Source organism: Sceloporus occidentalis, unplaced genomic scaffold (genome assembly GCF_023333645.1).
Source record: "Sceloporus occidentalis isolate IW3139 unplaced genomic scaffold, rSceOcc1.0.p SCAF_5, whole genome shotgun sequence".
Lineage (NCBI taxonomy): Eukaryota > Metazoa > Chordata > Lepidosauria > Squamata > Phrynosomatidae > Sceloporus > Sceloporus occidentalis.
Genome location: NW_028316985.1, coordinates 55,965,423 through 55,988,162, shown reverse-complemented (window position 1 = coordinate 55,988,162; position 22,740 = coordinate 55,965,423). Strand labels below are relative to the sequence as shown.

Sequence of the window (22,740 nt, the reverse complement as noted above, 5' to 3'; positions counted from 1 at the left end):
TGCAGTACTACACACAACCTCCTCCCATCCACATCATTGTCCCCTCAAGACCCATAACTATATGAGGAAGCCATATAAGGTACAGCATGAGTCTATCCTTGAATTGTGTGATATTCCTTCACACCACCATTTAGCAAGGCAACACCCTATAACTATAAATGTAACTAAGAAGTTACTTTATACCACAAAATGAGGGAAACGTGGTACCTTCCAAGCTCTGTAAACATTTATGAAAAGAATCAGTATCCTCAGATGTAGCAGACCGTGCACTGATTTCTATGCCACTATTGTGAGGTATGCTTTAGGGCTGAGAGAAAGATATTATTCCTTCTAGGTTGATAAAATACCTACTTCCCCCAGCCTGCCTCCCAATATTTTGGGCTACCATTGCTCTCAGCCTCCTCAGCCTTGTCAGTGGATTGTGGATGTTCTAATCCCTCTGGAGGAAAGATTTCAGGGTTTGTGAATTCTAGTATAAACTGATGTAACCACACTTCTTGAATGAATGAGCAGACAACAAAGCCATTAGCTTTACATTTCCAAAATGTCCTGACATCATTCATAGTTCAAAAGACATACTAAAATATATTATAAAATGTAGATATTTGACAGAAAAAAGTTGAAAGTACCAGATTAGTCTGGCGGACAAGACTTACATAGATGTATTTATGGGTGAATATGGGAGAACACAATGTGCACCAGAAATAGACTGACTCCCCCAATCTTCTGCCTACCCTCTGATCTCTTTTGAAGTATTTGTATCCAAATGGAGCATAATGTTGTGATGTGGTTGCTTATCCATGTGTTCAAATTCACCTAGCCCACATTCACTCAACCTAAATTTTAATTCTTTTTGGAGGGAGGGAATTATATGAATTGCTCCCGGTCATAGACAAGAAACGAGAAAGCAAGGAAAGCAAATAGGCTTTTAAAAAATGATGATGACTGTTTGCCCAGCAGAGGGCTTGGAGTTAATTTGGTTGTGTCTGTGTAAATCTTGCTTTGGCTCCTTCACATTCTATTCCTGATCTTCTATGGAGGGTGTAATCTGTTTGGCTTTGTTTGGGTTTGTAACAGCCTTGATGTTGACTCAAGAGATGCATCACTGAAAGTGGCATTCACACAGAAGGCCTGCATGAAGACTTCAGCATATTAGCCTAGTCTGGGAGCAGACGCTATGCAATTATAGTGCTATTATTCTACTTTAACTGCTATGGTTCCATATCTGAGGAGATATTTAGAATTCTTTGCCAGAGAGAAAGATCTAGTTTCTTGCCAGTCTACAAAGCCTAGTATACTACAGGATGCAACCATGGCAGTTAAACTATTATCATGGTGCCATAATTATGTAGTATGAAACAATCCTAGGACTGGGGGAATCTACTTAGCTTTTCATTAGAACCTTGAAGTCTGAATGGTTACTTGGGAGCTTAGGAATTTTTCTTTTTAAATGACAACTCCACAGACCACCATGGCTACTAACCATGATGGCTGACAACTTTGGGAGTTTATAACCCCTCCACACACCCCCTCAATAATGCTTGGGAGGGATGCAATGTATACTTAGAACTGGGGCACTAGAGTAATCTGTTTTCATTGTCAACAACTGAGCTCACAATCCTGTCACACAACAATCCATTCTTGGCTCTCTCTCCACATGCTTCCTTATATCTCAGGAGCAGAGTTACCTTTTGGACTACAACTCCCTGCAGGAATTCTGGGAGTTGCATTCCAAAAAAGCAACTTTTCCAAGCTCTGCTCAGCACTCTAATTTAATATATGAGGGCAGTCTCTAAAGACAATTGGGAGTCTAACTAGAAATTTCCTAGAGATGTTCCAGTAGATCCTGACCTGTCTTTTGCCTACTCCATATCCCTTCAGTGCCTTTTAAAATTGCTCTTCTTAGCAAAAATTAAAAATAAATGAAATTAACATTTCTGAAATAGCATAAGGGATTCTCTTCTTCCATCTGTCTTTTTCTCCCTTGGGTAGTTGTGCTGGACTTGCAAGATAAATGGTTCAGCTGAGCTTCTTTGCACCATCTGATACGCACAGAACGTACAGTATAACAGGGAATTCTGGATCTGTTGATGGGGAAACAGTTTGTAGAGGAAAACATTTAAAAACCTCAGATGCCTGCCATGATATATTTAGTATTTGGGCACAGCTTTAATTCAAAACAAATGTTTTAGTATGGTGGTGCACAGTGTCCTCTCATTAGTTGCTGTTTTCTTGCATGTGGGCTCACTAGCAATTTATTGTAGACGGCACATAATTTATGTATTTTATATCTGTACGTATACTTGTAGAAATATTTACTGATCCAGCAGAATGATCTTCTGTTTTGAATTAACTTGTGTTAGTATTTCATGTATTTGAGCACGCTTCAGGGTGGAATTGAATAATGAGACATGAAGATCTGTATGCAAACATCTGAACAACAAGTGGATCTGTTCCCTCTGCTGCCTGGCAAATCACTTTTGAAACTGTGAAGAGTCTCAAAAGCAGCTTGTGCTACAGCATTGCGGGAGGGGAGGTAGATTTACATTTTAAACAAACCAGAATAAAAAACATTAGCACTCACTCAAGGATACTCACAAAACCAGAACTCACAAATATTACTTTTTGGGCTCTACCCCCCCAGAATCGTGCAGCCAGTGGCCATGGTGGCTGGGGGATTCTTGGAGCTATAGTCCAAACTGTTTCCAAACTTTGCATAAATCCTTGTGTTAGCTTCAAGTAACTGTTTGGATCCTGATTGTTTTTCACTTCTTGTTGATCAGCAGAATTCTCCCATCTTTGTACTATTTTCTAGGACCAAATTTTTATGGAGAATGTGGGTGCTGTGAAGCAGCTCTGCAAATTAACAAACAATCTCGAAGTGAGGATAGAAGAGTTGGAAAGGTGGAATAAAACACTGGCCAGGTTGAAACAGACAAATAGCTTTAAGTCTTCAACAACTGCTGAAAAGAACCCAATGAGGTATCTAGATTTTTCAGTGTGGGGTACATTATATATCTTGACAAACACTATTTCTGAACAATTAAATGCCTGAAGATTGAGCAGAATCACTCTGACAACAAAACCTTGTAACAGGAATATTTTCCTTTTTTTTTAAATGTTGTGATAGCATTACTGTTCTGTTGTGTCACATTGCAGATTGCATTACGACAACTTTAATTAAGCATTTCGATGTTCAAAATGGAAAACCCAGTACTAATAATTTCTTGGGATTGCATGTTCTGAAAAATTTATTTTGAATCACATCCCATTTTCAAGTAAATGAAATGTGCTCCAGCCTTCTCTTGCAGCTTCTATGGACTAAATATGAATTTATATTTCTAAGCAATTTTTAATAATATTCATCTGGTCACACTAAGGATACACTTCCCCTGCTGTGAACATTCACCTTTGCTAGTTTTCCATTCTAACACTCTGCTTTTTTTATTTCTCAATTTACAATGAGCTAGAAAAATAACATACTTCTCTCCCACTCTATTCCAGGAAATTTAGCGAAGCTGGTTCTTGTTTACCATCAAGAAAATCAATCCCTACAAAACCTAGCAAGGTGAGAAAAATTTAGAACGCAGATTGTGAAGTGACTCACTCTTTTTCTTTTCTTTTTGTCGTGTGAGGCTTTTGAAAACTGACAGTTTTTAAAGAAAGGACATTAAAAGAGTTATACACCCTTTTTAATTGTTGTGTTTTTAATTTTATTATTTTTTCTAACTGTTTTGTATTATTTTAATTATTTTTACAAGAATTCTAATGTTGAAGTCGAAGGCTATCATGGCTGGCATCCGTAGTTTTTTGTGGGGTTTTCAGGCTATGTGGCCATGTTCTATAAGAGTTTATTCCTGACGTTTCTCCAGCATCTGTGGATGGCATCTTCATGGCCTCCCTTCCCTCTCCTTTAGGTGTGTTTTCCAGCAAAAAAAAGGTCATGGTCCAGCTATAGGATATTCCAGATAACTGTTATTGCGTTGGTTGCTGTGATGGCCCTTTGGTAAGAAAAACATACTAACTAGATGTAATGTTTGTTGTTTTAACCAGCCCTTTGATATAAACCAAACATAGTTATCACTTGTATTGGTGTTGGGTGCAATTTATTAAAATTTACTAAGAGGCTGTACAGACCGTGTTATATGCCAGCCTCAGGGCAGAGTGGGGGTGTGGCATCCACATGATGCATGTCCTGACACTGCCCTGACACCGGTGTCATGCCATGTGCCCGACTGCATGGCGTGTGATGTCATGGTGCTCCTTTGGCGCTGTGTCCAGCTGACACAGTGCCAAAAGAAGCTCCAGAAGGTGCCACCACAGTGGCAAGGCACCCTTTCCGTGGCACAAAAAGGAACTGCTTTTTGCGGCTCCTTTTTGTGCTGTGGAAATGCCAGATTGGGGCCGTGGCATGTAGTTGCAGTGGCTCTGATCTGGTGCTGAAAGGGTGGCAGCAGGCAGCTCCAAAGGGGTGGTCTGTTTAGCCCCTTATACACACATGTTGTAAATATTCTTTTTTTTAAAATCAAAGTATTTTCTTTCACTCTAATCATGAATACTGATTTAGTTATTTTGACACACAAGGCAAAGAAATCACACAAGCATCTCTTCCTCATCCCTGCCAACCAAATAACAAATTAAATAATAATCTGAAGCCCTTTCAAGACTCTCAAAATCTGCTGCCTGAGCCAACCATCTTATTTTATCTAATGGTAGTGCTGGCCTTTAGAACATGAAGCTATCAATTGGGCTTCTTTTCAGGGAAACAATAATGGGACCCTTTCCAAATCCTCCCCACCACCCCCCCCCCCGTTCCTCTTGTATATGAGCAGAAATCTCAGTTTGTGAAATTAACATCTCATTGCAGCGTTATGACTATATGCACCCTTTATGTACTGAGCATACCGGAACAAGACATTGTCCATTCTGGACCCAGGCAAGTGACTGATCTATTGCTCGTGTGGGTTTTAATTCCTTCCTTTGTGTAATGCTCTGGATAGATAGCCACACATTTACAGCATATACAGATTTACTCAAAAGTGGTGGCAGACTGCATATTAAAAGGACTGGCAAGCCTCCAAAGGGATAGAATTCTGCTCTTGTGTGAAATAAGGGTATAAAGAACACTTGCAAGGTTTCTCATCCTTAACGAAAAAGAAATTGCCGAAGGGCTTTGAGTTTCTTTACTATTTGGGGCTGGTTTTTTTAAAGTCAATTTTTTTGGGGGGGGGGGGGGGGGTTGTTAAATATTTTTTTCATCACAAGCCCTGAAGTTCAAAGCATGTTAATTTTTTTAAAGAATTTCTTGTAATCTTGCACTATGGGAAGAAAACTATTGAAATTATTCATTCTTATATCCGTGTGTGTGTGTGTGTGTGTGTGTGTGTGAGAGAGAGAGAGCGCAAACACACAATAGCAATAATTGTTGCTGTTAGCTGCTGTATTTGTTATTGTAGCTCTCTCTCTCTCGCTCTCTCTTTAAAGAAAAAACCAGATGACATTTCTGTTATCTCAGAGAATTCAGTGGCAATTCTCAGTACCAGTAACATTTTATTTCCATCCAGAGGGTGGGCTTTTAAAACATTCCAGGATATGTTGCAGCAAAATATCCCCAAAGGACTGATATGGATCAGTCTGTATGGGAGTGGGACCACCAACAATATAAACGTGTACAGTAAGTTTTGTGGTGTATGGTTCTCCCCAACAACATTTTATTGAATTAACAGAGGGCAAAGTGAAGCAGGAGGAACAAAGCATGAGATATTTCTGAGGTTCAAAATGCAAGGAAGTCAGGTCTGAGTACATGCAAACATAGCTATTTTATATTGACTAGATAGGATTCTTCCAATACTTTATATGAAGAACAGGGGGCTTTATGGGGACAACTCTATGTACATAAACATAACAAGAGCATGCCATTTATGCACACCTTTGTATACTCAGATAGGTCTTTTTGAAGCTTGGAGCTGGTAAGAAGGTTGTTCCATGAATGCCATTGTCCATCTTCTTTCAATCCATCCTGAGAAAGACAGTCCATCTAAATTCCCCCTGTCCTCTATTTAAAGCTTTGCTCCAATTAATATAGGTGAAATTGGGTCTTTATATTGTAAGTGGAATTTATGCACACCTTTGTATGTAAAGAATGATGTGCCTTGACATTGGATAATTAGGATTCTTCTCCAGAAGGTTGGTTCTTTGAGGCATAGGAACACCATTAAAAAAAATACACATCCAGGTCTCCAGAATCAATGGTGAGCTGCAGAGATCTGATGATTGGTCAGTTAGTTACAGGGTAATGAGGTTTGAATGATAATTAGCCAGTTGACTACCACACCAAATATATTCCTCCTCCTCCTCCTCCTCTCTCCCTTGCTATTCTTTTACAGACTATGTGTGTGAATGTTCAGGGGGCACCAAGAGGCTCCAACTGTCAATATTTTCTGGGAGAGCACTTTCTTCTTTGCACTAGTGTGGAAAATATTCTTGTCTAACAGATTTGAAAAAAGACTGTCAAATATGTTTATATATCTATGCTGCTTTGCATTGGAGTATTCCTCTCTAATATTGTTTTATCACTCTTTCTAAGCATTTCAACAAGTCGGACAACAATCTCTCCATCCACCACTCTGCCAGGTACCATGATATCAGCTCTCATGTCTGAAAAATGTCAATAGTGATTAAAAGCATTATTGGTATATTTGAAATTGTCCCATGTGAATCTAAAATGGGTAGCTGCAGGAGTGTAGCTATTTTTTTGGGGGGGGGGGAGGAGGAATGAGGGCTTTGTCCTTCAAATAAGATTTCTGCCTTCCAAAATTAAAATTTTCAAAATTTCTAGCATTGTAGAGAATGAGACAGTGAAAATCATTCATACCCAGAACTCTTGGACCTGCTGGGTTTTTATTCAGTTGGTACTTTTGCCTGCCCCTTTTCTTTAGATGTCTAAATGGTTTTCTCAGCAGCAGCGTGAAGTTATTGCAGTGCTAGGAATTTGGGGTCTGGAGGAACATTTCATGGGGGGGGGGAGATTTAGTGTTATTATTGGAGGGCAGTGCCCTAATTGGCCCCTCCCGATAGCTATCCCCTGCATGTCTAGCAAAGAATTTTACATCATTGGAATTTTAACTTGATTTGGGGGTTTAGAGGGAACTAGTCCTTATGACAGAAGACACACAGTTAAAATCATCATTGCCAATGTTACATTACAGAAAAATCAACCTGGAGCTTAAAAATAAATTTCTCCTTGCCAGGATGTATGCTGCTCCTTCTGTAGAACAGGAGCATAAACAAAGAGATGGAATAATTTAACTATTTCAAAAAATCTTGTAAATATGAGTAATTTATATAATATATTCAAGTTTTAGAATTAGAATATTTTGACATAAAGTTCAGGTTTATTAAATATGGATAATTACAGGCGTTACTGTTGGATTTCTCCTGTCATAGTGACCATCACCAGATACAATACAGTGCCTTCAAGTCCAAGACCAACCAACATCATCCCTGAAGTGAATTTCTGTGACATTTTACCTTGCCACAGAACACACTGCTGTCCAAAACACCAGGCAGAAAGAAATGAGCTGAGTTACTTGAAGATGAATGCAAAGGAAGAAAGTAAGTAAAATCAGGAATGGTTGTTGTATTGCTACTGTTCAAGAGACAGATGAATATACTTAATGTTTTTGCAATCATGGTAACATTTTTTTCAGAGTGACTATGACAATCATAATTGTTGCTCAAGAGAGATTTTTCCATGTGACTGTGGAGAGAAACATAGCAACGAAAAAGAGAGCATGAACTGGCTCAGAATTGCAAGGTGCTGAACAATCAATCAGCTCTAAGATAATTTTCAGGGGGTTAAACATATTAAGGTTGTAACAGGAAAAGCATCATCTTAAAAGCTAACATTTTTATGGCCTAATCTCTCATGGACTACAGTCCACTGCAGTTGATGAAGTGGGCTATATTCTATGAGAGTAAATGCAATACATAAACTTTGTTAGTCTTTAAGGGGGCATATGACTCTTTGTTATTTGAAGAGAAGACAGCCTCAACAACTGCAAGTACAGGTACTTCTTTCTTGCTTTACCTAGACACCTAGGTAAAGAATTTCAAAAAGCATCTCATGGTTTGCCAAATTTTATGACATTTTAAAGGGAGCCATTCTCTTTCTTATGGCAACCACTTGGTAGGAAAACTTATTAAGGTAATACTGAAGATCTTTTCCCCTGTGGTTGTACCCTGGAGGTTTAGATTTGGGTTGGCCCTACCATAAAGCAAAATGAAGCAAGTGCCACAGGCAGCAGATGCTAGGGATAATACTTGTAGCCTCTCTGCTATTCTTAGTAAACTCTCCAGCTGTTTTCCTCTGTTGAAGGATAGTGCTGTGTAATCAGCACAACTGTCCTGGGCTGTTTATGCATACTATTTGCTGCTGTTCAGTCAGCTTTTGCACATGGATTGGGCAGACATCTTGTCCTTAGGATAACACTTTTTCAAAAATGTAAGCAAGTTCATTTTGAGTGAGGCTTCTGCTTCTTCCTATGCCATCAAGAAATTCCAAGATTCTCCAGAAGTTAACTTCAAAAATGGCAGTAAGAAGTATGTCAAGTACAAATTTCTATAGCCCTGTTAGGTTTAAATCAATTGGTTTAAATCAATGCATGAAGGAGGGAGCAAGCTAATAGTGCCCGTTCAGTCATTGATGTCCACATGTGGAAAACAGTTGCCTAAAGAGGAAAAGTTTTTCTGTGAACAAAGGCTTTCCACACTATAAGAATAATGGAGGGGGGAGGAATCACTTTTCTCCATCACATGGAAAGCCTCCACATGTAATACAGGTTCTCCCTTTCTGCTGTCATTTCCCATTGAGGGGAACAACAATTGCAGCGGGGAGGAGGACTGGCATAATCTCTACCTAATATATTGATTTTAATTGAATAGCACAATGTCTAAATAGGAGCCCTGGTGCAGTGGTTAAATGCCTGTACTGCAGCCACTCACTCACAAACCACAAGTTTGTGAGTTCAATCCCAGCCAGGGGCTCAAGGTTGATTGAGCCTTGCATCCTTCTGAGGTCGCTAAAATGAATACCCAGCTTGTTGGAAGCAATTGGCTTACCGCAAACCACTTAATGTGATATGAAGCAGTATATAAATGCAGCTGCTATTGCTATTGGAGTTCTTCAAGCAGAAGCTCAACACAGCCCTCTTTCTAGTTTTAAAATTTTCCTGATAGATCTTTCTAGATTGAGCACAGGGTGAGATCAGTTAGCCAGTATCACCCTGCCAAGCTCAGATTCTGTTTCCCTTGCTGGGGAATCTGCTCCAGAGGAAATGGACTGTACAATTTGGGCCAAGAGTTTCTCACAAGCTGTATTGATCGGCAGACATCTTTCAAATCTGTCCTTTGTTGGCATTCTAGGAAAAGTCACATGGAAGCTCATTTTTCTGTCTGTTGATTTGTGGGTGATTTAATCATATAAGTGTTTCAAACTGTGAAGACACTTAAGGTGATGAAACCTTATTTTCCCCTCAAAGGAAAAGAACTGTCAGTACAAAACTGGATTGAAAAGCCTGACCATGGAAATGACTGTGAGTGCCACTTCATTAAAAATCCTTCCAAAGCACTTTTATTACTTTATTAATTCAAGGTTGGGGAAATGTTTTGTGCCCCTCTCAAAGGGCTGCCTTCTCTTAGGGGCAGAGCTTGGAAAGTTACTCTTTTTGACTATAGCTGTCAGAATCCTCCTGCCAGCATGGTGCTAATTAGGGGATTCTGGGAGCTATAGTCAAAAATTTTACTTTTCTATGCTATCTTCATGGCAGTAGAAGGAAGATATATACTGGTGAAACCAGAACTACTGTAAGAATAGTGGGACCTCTCCATCTCTTTGCAATCGTTTTTTTTCCTAGCACCCCTTTTTTCTTGCTTCTTCATGCACCCTGGGGAGGAACAGATTGCTTGAGCCAGATATCTGAACAGATAGTTTGCAGAATATTTGTGAAATTGGGCTGTGAATGACACTGAATTAGGTCAGGCACCAGAGGTTGCCCAACCCTGCTTTGAAATGTCAGCTATCTGGGTTAGGGTGGGTGCGTATATAGTTTTTTGCTAGGAACAGCTTCTGTATCTATCAAGTATCTGTAGGTGATATCATAATTTTCTTGTTTTGAAGAAATGTATTTGACCTGGTTTGCTGTGCCTTTTCCTCTACTTCATGTTACTAAAGAGAGCAGGTGAGGCTTTTGTTGAAGGAAGGAAGCCCAGTTGGGTTCTTGCATATTTCTTCAGCTCTCCTTCCTATGTAGGCTCATTATGCATTCATGTTACATGAACATTTTTTTTAACTGCAATGCAATGCAATGCACTATTTTAGGTGCATATCCTGGCTGTAAAGTCAAGAAAGCATAGAAACAATGTTAGTGGGTTCAAGGGCCAATTTTCTTTATTTAGGAGCCTGTAGGGGCTGCAGGGATTGTCAAAAATCCAGGAACAAAACAAAAAGTAGGTAGATTTTAAATACATTTTCATTAGGTTTTCCATTAGTATACACCAGCTGTACACATTAAAAGTGCACAATACACAGTACAAAAACCAATACACACTATACATCCGTACCAGCTAGACAGATAACCCTAAACATGAAATACTTTTTCTCAGTTGTTAAACTGAGACATAAATATAAATATATTAATCTTTTCTTCCCAATCTATACATAGTATCAGTTAATACTGATTATGTTAATGTTCTAGTTATCTTGCCTTTTCTCATAGTCTTCAATACCCCAAGCCTAGGAGAATTATCAATCCTTTTTTCTCACAAATATGATGTAAAAATAGTTCCCAGTCTTTTAATGTTTTTCTACAACTTCTCTTTAACCATTGTGGTCAGTTTGTCCATTTCAGCCAATTTAAATATTTTAATTATCCAATCTTCTATTGGGGGTATTTCCATCTTTTTCCAAATCTGTGCATACAGTATTCTAGCCACCAAAATAGCATGGAGTATTCTGTAATTTACAGTCTTAGTATCTTCCTCTGATATGTTCATTGGTAACTTAGTTCTAAGGATTCCTTGCAGCTGCCTCCATATCTGTAGTTTTTGATGTTAAACTGTATCATATCTTCAAAAGCAAGTAGTTTTTGATGTTAAAGTGTATCATAGCTTCCAATTGTTCTGATTTGGCAAGGACAGTCCTGACTAAACTTTTTAAAATTCTAAGCCTGAGGGCAGGGAACTGCCAAACTAACAGTCTGTAAACAACTTCAGCTTTATGGCTGAAGAGCAGGGTATAAATACACTAAAACAAACAAACAAACAATCTTTTGTTATTCCACTTTTTCACCTACTTTTAAAATGTCCCAGTTCTAAAATTTCTCTCTCCCCTCCTTCCCTTCCTCTTTGTCTTCAGCTCCAATTGCAATAAACTGAGTTTAAAGTGTAAACGTAGTTTGCACTCAATTGACTCAGTAGAAACAAAGCAATGGAACCCCCCCTTCCCAGTAGATTCAGGCAAAAGCAAACTGATGTATCCTTTCCAAACTTATGTCTCCTTCTTCTTAATAATTTCCCCATCTTGGATATATTCTGAGGTTGCATGACCACACATGTTCCCAGTTTTCATCTGTTAAATTTTGAATGGTATGAAACAGTTTCCAGTTCTCCTCTGTGGGATCCTGGGAGCTGCAGTTCAAATTCCAAACTATGCCTAACTGAACATTGAATTAAACAAGGGCTAACACTAGCACCATACTTTTCACAAGCCACATGCCATCCTGTTTGAAGAATACCATGAAAATGTTTCTGTGTAAAACATTATGAAAAGTCACAAAAGTGCTGAGAACAGTTCTGCCCCATGATTTATACATGGTTGTGTTTTAAAACCCCTACAACTAGTCATCTTTTGTCCTTGCTTTTAAAAACTCACCAGCAGCTGCTCACTATTAGTTAATTTTACTCTAAACCAGGGCACAATATCGTGTGTGTGTGCATGCAGGCAGACACCTTCAAGTTGCCTGCCAACTTATAGTAGCCCCATGAATTTAGAATTGTCCCAGGCCCTGAGGTTTCTGGACCAGCCCAAAACCTGAGTCCTAGGGATGGCTCTGGTGAGATCATTAAGCATTTTGCATTAAGTACCAACCACAGTTGCTCACTGCTTGTCATTTAAACACATGCACAAATTATTGGGGGGGGGGGGGGAGGAGGGAGAGATTAAACATGCTTTCCTGATCAAAAATTAAGATCAAAATCTTGGCCAAAGTGGCTAATAAATGGCTAACGAGCAGAATATGATTTCTCAGTTACTTAGGCAAGTGGAGATAAGGAACATTAAATCTACCCTACTTATTTCTAGCCAGAAGGTAAGTGCAGAGCAGAATGGAAAGTGAGCCCTGCCACCACAACTGGGAGGGAAGGAGGAAGCTAACTCAAGTAAATTCATAGGCATTTGTTGTAGCAACAAAGCAAATAAGCCTTGTGAATTGTAGCAAGATGATGCTTTTCTAGCTGTGCTTGAGATTTGCACACAACCTTTTCCTCTTGTCCGGAGCTTACCCTGCCAAAACTAGAGAATTTGCACTCTTGTTTACCACCTGAAGATGATGAGTGCAAATGGAAGACTCAGGGCCAGATTAGAGTGTGATGCAGCATCTAAAAAGGCCAATGAGATTCTAGGCTGCATCAATAGAAGTATAGTGTCTAGATTGAGGGAAGTAATAGAGTCACTCTCTTCTGCTTTGGTCAGGCCTTACCTGGAATACTGTGTCCAGTTCTGGGCCCCACAATTCAAAATAAAAAATTGCGAAGCTGGAGTGGGTGTAGTGGATGGCAACCAAAATGGTGAAGGGTCTGGAAACCATGCCCTATGAAGAGAGGCTTAGGGAGCTGGGTATGTTTAGCCTGGAAAAGCTAAGGTTAAGAGATAGGATAGTCCTGTTTCAATATTTGAAGGGATGTAATATTGAGGATGAAGCAAGCTTGTTTTCTGCAGCTCCAGAGAATAGGACCTGGAACAATGGATTCAAGCTACAGGAAAATGTTCCACCTAAACTTTAGGAGGAACATCCTGACAGTAAGGGCTGTTCGACGGTGGAACAAACTCCCTCAGAGTCTAGTGGAGTCTCCTTCTTTGGAGGTCTTTAAACAGAGGCTGGATGGCCACTGTCGAGTATGCTTTGACTGAAAGTTCCTGCATGCCAGGGGGTTAGACTGGATGGCTCTTGTGGCCTCTTCCAACTCTGTGATTCTATGACAGTCCTATCCACCAATGTTGCTGTTTTTGTTGCGGGCCTGTGTTTGCTGTATTAATCCCTTTTCCCCCTTCCCACCAAAGTCTGAGCATTGGCTGTTGTTTTTCCATTACCCAATTACCTGGCTACCTTCATACTATGTGTATAAGGTATATGTAAACCATAAAATGAATTTTATGTTTAGATTTGAGTGCCTTCCTGACAAAATAGTCCCTCCCTTCCTGACATAATATATTACAGGTTGAATTTCCCTTATCCTAAATGCTTGAGGTAACAATTCTAAAGTCTGGTGGTAGCTACTTTCCTTGCATAAGAAAACTCTATGAAATTCCTGGGGCCACCATAAGTCAGCAGGTAACTTGAAGGTGTGTGCATGTGCACCCACCCATCCACACACAGAGACACATGATATTGTACCTAGGTTCAGGGTAAAAGTAACTGATATATTAAGCACAAGGTGAGCAGCTGCTGATAACTTTTTAAAATCCTACAAAGAGTTTGTATCGCTCAAATCCATATTGGGACCAACACATATGGGTGGATGAGATTTAAACCTCCCTTTCTTCTTTTTCCTGTTCCCTGCTCTTTCCTCACAATGATTTGAATGGAATTTGTAGACAGGAAATCTCAACTCGCATGTTCTGTGTTTATCAATGTCCTCACAGCAATGTGTGATCTTCAAACCTCCCACCAACAGCTGTTTTCCTAAATTCACTTCTCCCTAATTCAAAGAACAGGAAAAGCTCCCACTGGTGACAATCTTTGTAATTTCTTATTTTGCCATGAGGCAACTTAACCATGTGTTTCTAAAATGGCAGTGTTGTTATGTGTTACCTGAACTGTTTCAGATTTGAAATCTCTTGGGTGGAATGTGAAGAAAAGCAGTTATAGTATTAGAGAAAACCTTGCAGGTTAATGGTGATGACTGTAGTCACATTTAATTTCCCACTGTTACCTCCTATTGTAGTTCTTGCAGGGATGGCAACATGTGGTTTTTAAGTATAGGAGGGAGATGATCAAGCAGAAAGCATTTCCCAAACCTGTACAACAATTTTCCCCTGGAAATCTATTGCTCTCCTAATGTGATATCATTAGTACAATCTTTGTCTTATACTTTTTTTCATTTCTTAAGTGTCTTTCTTGCCCAGCTTCTCTGCTTATGAAATAATTTTGGGGTTATGTGTACATGTGCAATTTTTTTTTGTTCTTAGGGACTGATACAACAATCAGTTCTATACAGATCTTGGAAACACAGCAAAAAATAGACCATCGCTATTGCAGAAGAAACTTACAATGTGGGCAAGTGAATTGGTTTTCTTATGTTTCCTGTGTCTGATGCAGAAGCACAAAGCAATGAGTTGGGCTAACAGGCTACTACAGCAATCCAATATCTATAATCATAAAGTTGGAAGGTGCCCTCTGGACCATCAAGTCCAACTCAGTAGATCTAAGGATTATACAATTCAGAAGGGCTATCCAAGAACCATGTCCAACCCAGAAGAGTTTCTTCTGCTTAGTTACTTCTATAATTTTTTTTCAACTAACCAAAAACCTGTACTGCATGCTTTGGAGACTTATCTGCACAAGTGGATGTGCAATTTTTTGGGCAGGCTAGATTTTCCACATCTTTCACATTTCATTTCAGCTAACTCACAATAGGCAGGTTTGGATACGTTTTGCTTTTCTGCTCATTGCAAGCTATTGTTCAAGTGTTTTTGAATCAAATTTCTGTTCAGTTTTCTATTGCAACACTACTCAGTTAGTGCTAGTCAACAAATCTTGTTCAAACACTTCATTAACTTACTATTGTGTTGTTGTTGTGTTCCTGGAAGTCATGACTGACCCACAGACCCTATTGTGGGGTTTTCTTGGAAAAATTTGTTCAGAGGTGGTTGCCTTAGCCTTCCTCTGATCTTGAAAGAATGTGACTTATCCACAGTTACCTAGTAGCTTTCCATAACTGAGCAGGGATTTGAACCCTGGTCTCCAGAACTGTAGTCCAACACTCAAACCACTACACCATTCTGGCTCACAATATTGTGTGCATAGCTGAACTATTTCATATTACTCTTCCTCATTCAAATAACTGACAGGTTTATTGTTCTGTTCCATTCATTTTCATAAAGATTTTCACTGTTATTATTATTTGTCTAGACTTTCCAAGTATCAGATATTGTCACTATTTATTATTTTAGGTCTGGAAATTATAGTTACATTGTTCCCCTTAACAAACATACACCACTCAAGGTAAAAATCTCACTGGAAATCAAGTAAGTACAAGATAAAAATCACATGACAGTAACTAATGAGAATTATGATAGTGGTGGTAATAAAAATGATGGTAGTGGTGGTAATAAAAATTGTGGAAGCAGATTAAAACCGCCCAGTATTACTTCTTCAAACTAAGTTTTGAGCAGTTGATGTGTACAGAGCCCTCTCTCACTCCTTCATCATTTCCTAAGACACTTATAATGACCCAAATTTAAAATGAAGTAGCATTACCTTTCTGATAGGCTTTACACTAGGAAGAAAAAACTGTAAGCCCTCCAGATGCTTTAGACAAAGTGTCCCACATTCCCTTGCCATTGACCATGAAACATTTGGAGTACCAACAGTTCCTTAAATGCCACCATGGTCTATTTTTACATTATATCATGTCTGCATAGCAGGTAGCAATTCAGCAGGTCAAGACGTTAGATGAAAACCCAGCAGAGGGACTGCTGCCATCCCTCCTTTTGATGTCACCAACAATGGCAAATGACAGCTGGAGGGAGTGCATCTCTTATGTAGAACTAGATCCTGGAGCAGTGGAGGGGTCTCTGAGTGCAACTTTTGCCCTGTCTGACCCACCTCAGGCAGCATTATGGGACTGCCTTCGGAGAGTGTTTAGAAATTTCAGCTGATCCAAAGAGTTGCAGCCAGAATGTTGGCAGGGTCTGGCTACAAGGATCATACAACTCTTTTGTTGCAAGAGCTCCATTAGGTAGAACTCAGTCTCCAGGCACAAGTCAAAATACTGGTTATGAACTATGAAGTCCTGTACAGCGTAGGTCCAGTTTATCTGATAGACCCTACCTCCAGATGCCTGGTGTTGATTTGAGATCTTCTGGGAATGATGTTCTCTCTGTCCGATCTGCCTCAGAAATACATCTGGTGGAAATACAGGAGGGGGTTAGGGTAGATGCTCCTAGGCTTGGAACTCCCATCCTAGAGAGGCTAGACTGGCACCCTATTTATTGTCCTTCTGTAGGCAGAGGTTTGTTTGTTTTTGTTTTTGTTTCATCAGGCCTTTAATAATATGCTGTATCGTCTAAATTTGTTGTTTTTCTTTTTTTTTACTGGGCATTCTTTTAACTGCTTTTAATTCTGCTGATAGTTAATTATATTTTAACTTTAGTATAATCACCATCACCATCTTAAGAGGAAGTCCAGAAGAAAAATTCAGGAAAGAGTTCTTTCTATTTAGTTACTGTGCAATCCATTTTCTATTGAAGTCAACAACATAACCTTCTTTGACTCTAATGGCGCTAGTCTGAATCTTTAAAGCTGAATCATATGTTGCATTTTGCTGCTGATATTTAGATTCTGTTCGTACTGTGTTTGCATCAGCAGTGCAATGAATAGGGAAGGCACTTAAGTAGAGCCATCCATCATCAACTCAGATACTCACAGAAGTTGACTCCAATGTTGATATTACTATTTTAATATTGTACTGCATTGCTCTTGCAGGTAGTTCAATCACTAGAGCTGTTAATAGAAAAGAAACAGCAGTTTATTTTGCATGGGGATTTTTTCCTTGTCCTTCTATTGCTTGTACAATATTCTAATTTTAATAACATCCCCCTATCTCTATTGTGCTTTTCCCATATCTCTGTGATGCTCTCTGAGCAACCTTAATGGTTAGAATTAACTCTGCTTTTCAGTGGACTTCTCCCCCATTATTTCAGCATTTGTCATGGGCACTTCGCTTATTTTAACTCATGTGGATATTTTAGTTCCACTGTTGTCTTTCTTAGAATCTAACCTTTGTCAGAGTACTGGAATGGAGCTTTACAGCTTTTCATGTTATCCTGCTTTCTTGAAGTACAACAGAACCATTGATTGTCTTTCAATGCAAAATCACATTTGGAAAACCTTGCTTATATTATCCACCACCCCATCATAAGAGTGGATCCTTTCAAGAAACCACACAGGTACTATGTTTGGTCAACTTCTGTACTGTTCTTTTGTTTATTTTATCTGTCAGTAAAGAAAAGCTTAAAATGAAACACAGAACATTTGATCTTAAATAAAGCTGGGTTAGGAGACACAAGTCACAAGATCAACTGTGTAATCTCTTTTCAAAGTTAAAGCAGTTCAGATATTTGAAATGACCTAGCAAAGATTTGTAAAAGTTACGTGTTTTTTTTTTTATATGCTCAGACTAAGGATTCAGGACTAACTGTGTCTGGGAATCCTGTCCCAAGCTCTGATTTTGAACCTTCATTTTCTAAAATTAGCTGGGTACATTTCATGTGACTGTCTTCAGTTTAAGTAATGATGACTGGAATCTTGTTGAAAGTGAATGAAGCCCTTATGTGTGAAGATATGCATACTTAGGAGCTGACCTAGGGCTGCTTCCATGTGACATTTTGCTATAATGGAATAATGTCCATGTAAGGCTAGAGGTTAATAACATGTTTTGCCACACAAGCATTTGCCCACAATAGCCATGTGTTTTAGAAAATGCTCATGGATGGAGCTTTGAGACATATGTATGCCCAGCAAAATAAAGATCCATGTCAATATTGCTGTCTTATCTTTCTCTCATTTGTGTTATAGGGCTTCCAGCACCTTTGGGTTCTTCCTGTGGCTTCCTTGTATGAGAGTGCATACCATTTTCGTGTTGCAGTTCCTGTGAGTCTTGGTTTCAAAATGGAATTCATAGTAAAAGAGAAGAAAAATCATTTAGTGATAACAGTGCCTGATCTTAATTCGTCTTTGCTTGTCTGTCCCAACAGGACTTTGCTGACTGTTCAACCGATCCTAACTATGCTGGGATATTTTTCACGGACTATTACTTCTATTTCTACCGCAACTGTTTCTGAAAGGACAGCTTGAACTCTTTTTGAAAGAGGAGGGAGGGAAGAGAAAACCTCTTCGTACTGCATAGATTTTTGTTTGTTAACACGGCTTTGTCCTTCTGTTGGGACAGATGCCATATTGCCCTCTCTTCTGTGCTGGAACTGGTTGTAGTTCCAGGCCTCTTCAAGACTTTGTTTGGTGCTGAACACTGACACATGCTACTGCTATAGCATAAGTTTTATTAGTGTTAAATGATGCAGCAAATGGTACACAGTGGAATAACTGTCCAGCCTTTTTACTGATAGGGTACAGGATCTCCTGAAAGCCAATGGCAGACCTGGGCCCCTAAGAAGTGAATTCTATCCAGACTATTCCTAGCCAATAATCAAATTCTCCATCACTGGCTATTTGGTACTTCTGGTGTGTACCCCTTCCAGGAGGAGGCTGATAAGATATGGATTCCCAAGAATTATACAGTGCAGAAGCAAACAAAGTGCACAACGTGAACCAACTCTTTCCCCCAACCATAGCTGTGAGAATTATGCCAACAAGTTAATAAGAGAGGTTAATTCACTACCCAGTCTGCTTTCAGGCTTCGTATCTTCTCCCAGCTTCAAAATGGTAAGCAAATACAAACAAGTATGAAAGTCACTAGTACAAATTATTCCTTTTCATACCACTGGAAGGCTGGCCATAATGCTAAAAAGGACTCTATAATTCATCTGCCTATATCTAATCTGCCCATCTAATACCTATATAGTGTCCCAACCAACAGAGGAATACGAGATACCTTTAGATGTTACAGGGAAGTAGCACACTAGATGTAGCTGGCTCAGCCTCTGGCAATCTCTTCGCTTCCCTAGTAACCCCATCCACTGCTGGTGTTTGTTATCTTATTTTTTCTTTCTTTCCTGATGAGTACATACTGGAGTTTCATTTTTAATATCTCTATGTCGGAAATAAGAGGAACCAAATAAAATGGAAGCCATTGGTGGTTTGTTTTAAATGTTTATAATCACTGCTAGTAACACCAAACGATTGTTGACAAAGAGAACATTTGAGCCAACTTCAATATAAGTTGATTTCAGTCCATAAGACTCATTTGGCTTAAATCCAACTATCTGTCTGCTCCAGTTTGTGGACTGGGCCATAATCATCTGTTTTAATGGTGGTATAGAACAGAGTAAACTGAATGGAAACAATCTTATTTTTCAAATGTTTCTCAACAAGTTTAACTGTCCTCTAACTAAACAGAGACAATTTGACTTCTAATGGGATTTGGACCACATATAGGACATTGTACTCTTGTAAACCCATGTTAAATCAGTCTAGAAGGGCAAAAAAGATCATGTCAATTAAGCAGCAAAACAATGTCTACTGATTTAATCCATAAATGTCTACTGAGCGCATACGCTTGCCCCCCAAAAACCTAGGCTGGGAATCCTCAGCTGATGCAATCAGACAAGTCTCCTATTTAAATGTGACAGGATGATTTTGCAGTGGCATTAAGCATTGTCAGCTGGCAATTTGTCAGGTTATGAGAATGCACCAGGTGCATGTTGACTGATTATGTCAGGATGGGATTTGTGCAAACCCCTGGATATTGTTGGAATGCACCTCCTAGTATCCCTTGAAAGCATAGTCATGAGGAATGCTGGGAACTGCAGTCCAGTAACATCTGGAGGACAACCTCTTATCTCTGTCCAGCTGAGCCTGCTGATTTCCATATATGCATGAGCAAACATTTGATACTTTTAGTTGAATATAAGTGTGTATGAGATTTTAGCCTAAGAGGTTGGATGGAACCATTACGGCATAACCATGTTGCAACTGTAACCCCAAACAGAACAAAGAAAAGGGATGTTTTCCCCTTTGGACTAAACCTCCCAGAATCCTCCAGGTGACATATGGGAATTTTGGCCATATAGCTCCCCAAAGTAGCTTTTCCAAACTGTGTACAGAAAACCTAAATATTAACATTAAGGTATAATACAATTTCTGTTCCTAACTAGAGCTGGCAAATTGAAGCAATGGAATTTAACATGAATCTTGATTTACTTTTCAGCAGTTGATATAATAAGTCTCTTTACTAGTTGGGATTAGATACTGGATTTTGGCTTTCGCACCATGATGCGCACCCAAAACTCCTCCAGAAAGCACGAGTAGGACAATGCTGTGAAGTGCATACTGGTCAGGAACTCAAATATTAACGTGATGCTAAAAAGAAAAAAAAGCTAGGTGCAAAGCAAAATGGGAAATCTCCAGAATGAATAGGTTCCGTATACTGGACAGCAGACTGACAAGAATTCAAGAAATTAAAGAAACTGGAACTTGACTAGCCAGCAGGAGGCCAGTGAATCTGTGACTTTCCAGATGTTGCTGGACTTCATTTTATATCTGCCCTAATTAGTCCAACCAATGGCTAAAAAGAGAAGGAGCTGGAGTCCAACTAACATCTAGAAATTGCCTGCTTTCAGGACAGTGATGGTACTCCACTCCATTCATGAAATGTAGTTATAGTTTGAGCCAACTGGCAACCTGCAGATAATTAAACACACATCAATCTGCAGTTTAAATTCAGTTTCTGCATGTGATTCATCCCATGTGATAAACTCTTTAGTCTAGACTAGGAGGTTGGGAGGTTTAGAGGAAACAATATGGTTAATTTGTATGTTTATATGTGTGGCGACCCCATAAATTTACTGTGTATGAATTCAACACAGTTCCCTGACCCACTTACGCTTCTAGTTACTAGAGAACTGGCAGGCACTTGCTCACACACACACAAAGAGAGAGAGTGAGAGTGAGAGTGTATGTAAATCAATGCTGGAAAGGAATTAAAGCTTTTATTTCTCTCTGGCTTCTGTCCAGAGAGCAGTTGTTTCTCCTGACAGCTGGCTATAGTTTCAGTGTGTTGAGAAGCAATGAGATTGCATCCACTGTTGGCTTTTCAGCAAGGTCATCTTTGTATTTCAGTTATCCTCCCGAGGCTTGTGTTGTTAACCAATCCTACCTATTTCCATTAGACTCCGATCAGAATTGTAAATCACAAACCTGTACAGTCAAGGCCCTATTGCTGGCTTGTTTCTTACATAAGCTTTGGAATGATTAAACCTTTTTTGATTAGTTCTTTCCCAATCTGGGGGTGTCTACTTTATCCCTTCAACCAGGAACGGAAGTTGCTATATGACCCTACATGACCAGAGATAAAACAGTTTGTGAATAATCAGAATAAGTGGTGGTAGTGGAGACTGCTTTTTTTTTTTTTATGAATGGGATTTAAAACCAAATTATTTTTTGTTACGGGGGAGGGAGATCTTCCATTTCCAATTACTACATCTTTTTCATCAGTGTTGACCACAGCTCATACTAGCACAAGGGAAAGATTTGTAGATACTGTACTAGTTTATATTACTGCCTCAATTGAATTTCTTTGTCTTTAAAATGGTTGTCTCTGTGTTCTGCTCATTCAGTTCTTATACTGTAAGCAGGGGGAGCCACTGACTATGTTGATTAAATACAGTAACTTACATTTTTTTCTACACATAGGGTTGCCATACCTGAGGACCTCCAAACCGGGAAAAATGTAGGACAAGGTTTAAAAATGTAGGACCCTTTTCCCTTTTCTTTTTAAAAAATTTTCTGGCCAGGAAATTAAAAAAAAAAAGTCCTACATTTTTAAACCTTGTCCTCCTTCCTGGCTTGGGAGGAAGCCTCGGCCATTTCCACGGTGGCAAGCGGCCTCCTCCTCCTCCCAGGCCCCGGCATGGCCTTGGAGTACTCCGCGATCGCGCAGCCGCCTCCAAGGCCTGGCTGGGGCCTGGGAGGGAGCGTCTCCGCGGCCGGAGCTCTTCATTTAGACCCACAGCCATATTGGGAGACAATTCTGAGGAAACAGTGATGAAATATTGATAGTGTAAATCCAGTTTTCAGGATGCCTGTGTCTGGCTATCTATCTGTCTATCGATCTCCCATTTAGGAAGCAATTTAATTTCTCTGAGGTAACAAAATCAGCATAAAGCAATTGAGACTGTGTTGGCAAGGACAGCCAAGACAACCCCTCACTGCTGCTGCCAGGAATACTCCATACACCATGCTGCTTGTTTCCTGCTCTGTGTTTGCCCCTGGAAGATGAAAAATTATAAGGGCTCAAGCTGAAAGCATCATTAAATGTTAATCTGCCAGGGCTTCCTTAGTGCCACTGAGGTCAGTTTCGGTGGCTGAATATAGTGACAGATGGAGTGTCCTCTGTGAAATAATGCAGCTTTGCCAAAAGCTGTCAGGACATGAGCTGTCTGTCATCCTGCACATGTTCTCACCATGCGCCCCAGAAGCTGGGTATGTGAGCTCAATGGGAAAGTTTAATAAGGGATCACCAACAGAGCTGGATTGTCTCACCATGGAGCTTCTGATTATGCAAACA

At 39.5% G+C, this 22,740-nt stretch overlaps 1 protein-coding gene across 1 annotated transcript in view; it reads left to right on the top strand.

The window, feature by feature from the left end:
• MYRFL (myelin regulatory factor like) overlaps window positions 1-18,340 on the top strand; it is a 53,354-nt gene extending 35,014 nt beyond the window's left edge. Inside the window, exons 14-25 of the mRNA XM_089524130.1 lie at window positions 2,816-2,982; window positions 3,505-3,568; window positions 3,918-4,006; window positions 4,868-4,936; window positions 6,587-6,633; window positions 7,447-7,618; window positions 9,535-9,593; window positions 14,465-14,552; window positions 15,449-15,523; window positions 17,338-17,446; window positions 18,075-18,149; window positions 18,254-18,340. Coding sequence (XP_089380256.1) covers window positions 2,816-2,982; window positions 3,505-3,568; window positions 3,918-4,006; window positions 4,868-4,936; window positions 6,587-6,633; window positions 7,447-7,618; window positions 9,535-9,593; window positions 14,465-14,552; window positions 15,449-15,523; window positions 17,338-17,446; window positions 18,075-18,149; window positions 18,254-18,340 — 1,101 coding nt within the window. The remainder of the gene's footprint in view (window positions 1-2,815; window positions 2,983-3,504; window positions 3,569-3,917; window positions 4,007-4,867; window positions 4,937-6,586; window positions 6,634-7,446; window positions 7,619-9,534; window positions 9,594-14,464; window positions 14,553-15,448; window positions 15,524-17,337; window positions 17,447-18,074; window positions 18,150-18,253) is intronic.
• The last annotated feature ends 4,400 nt before the right edge of the window (window positions 18,341-22,740 follow it).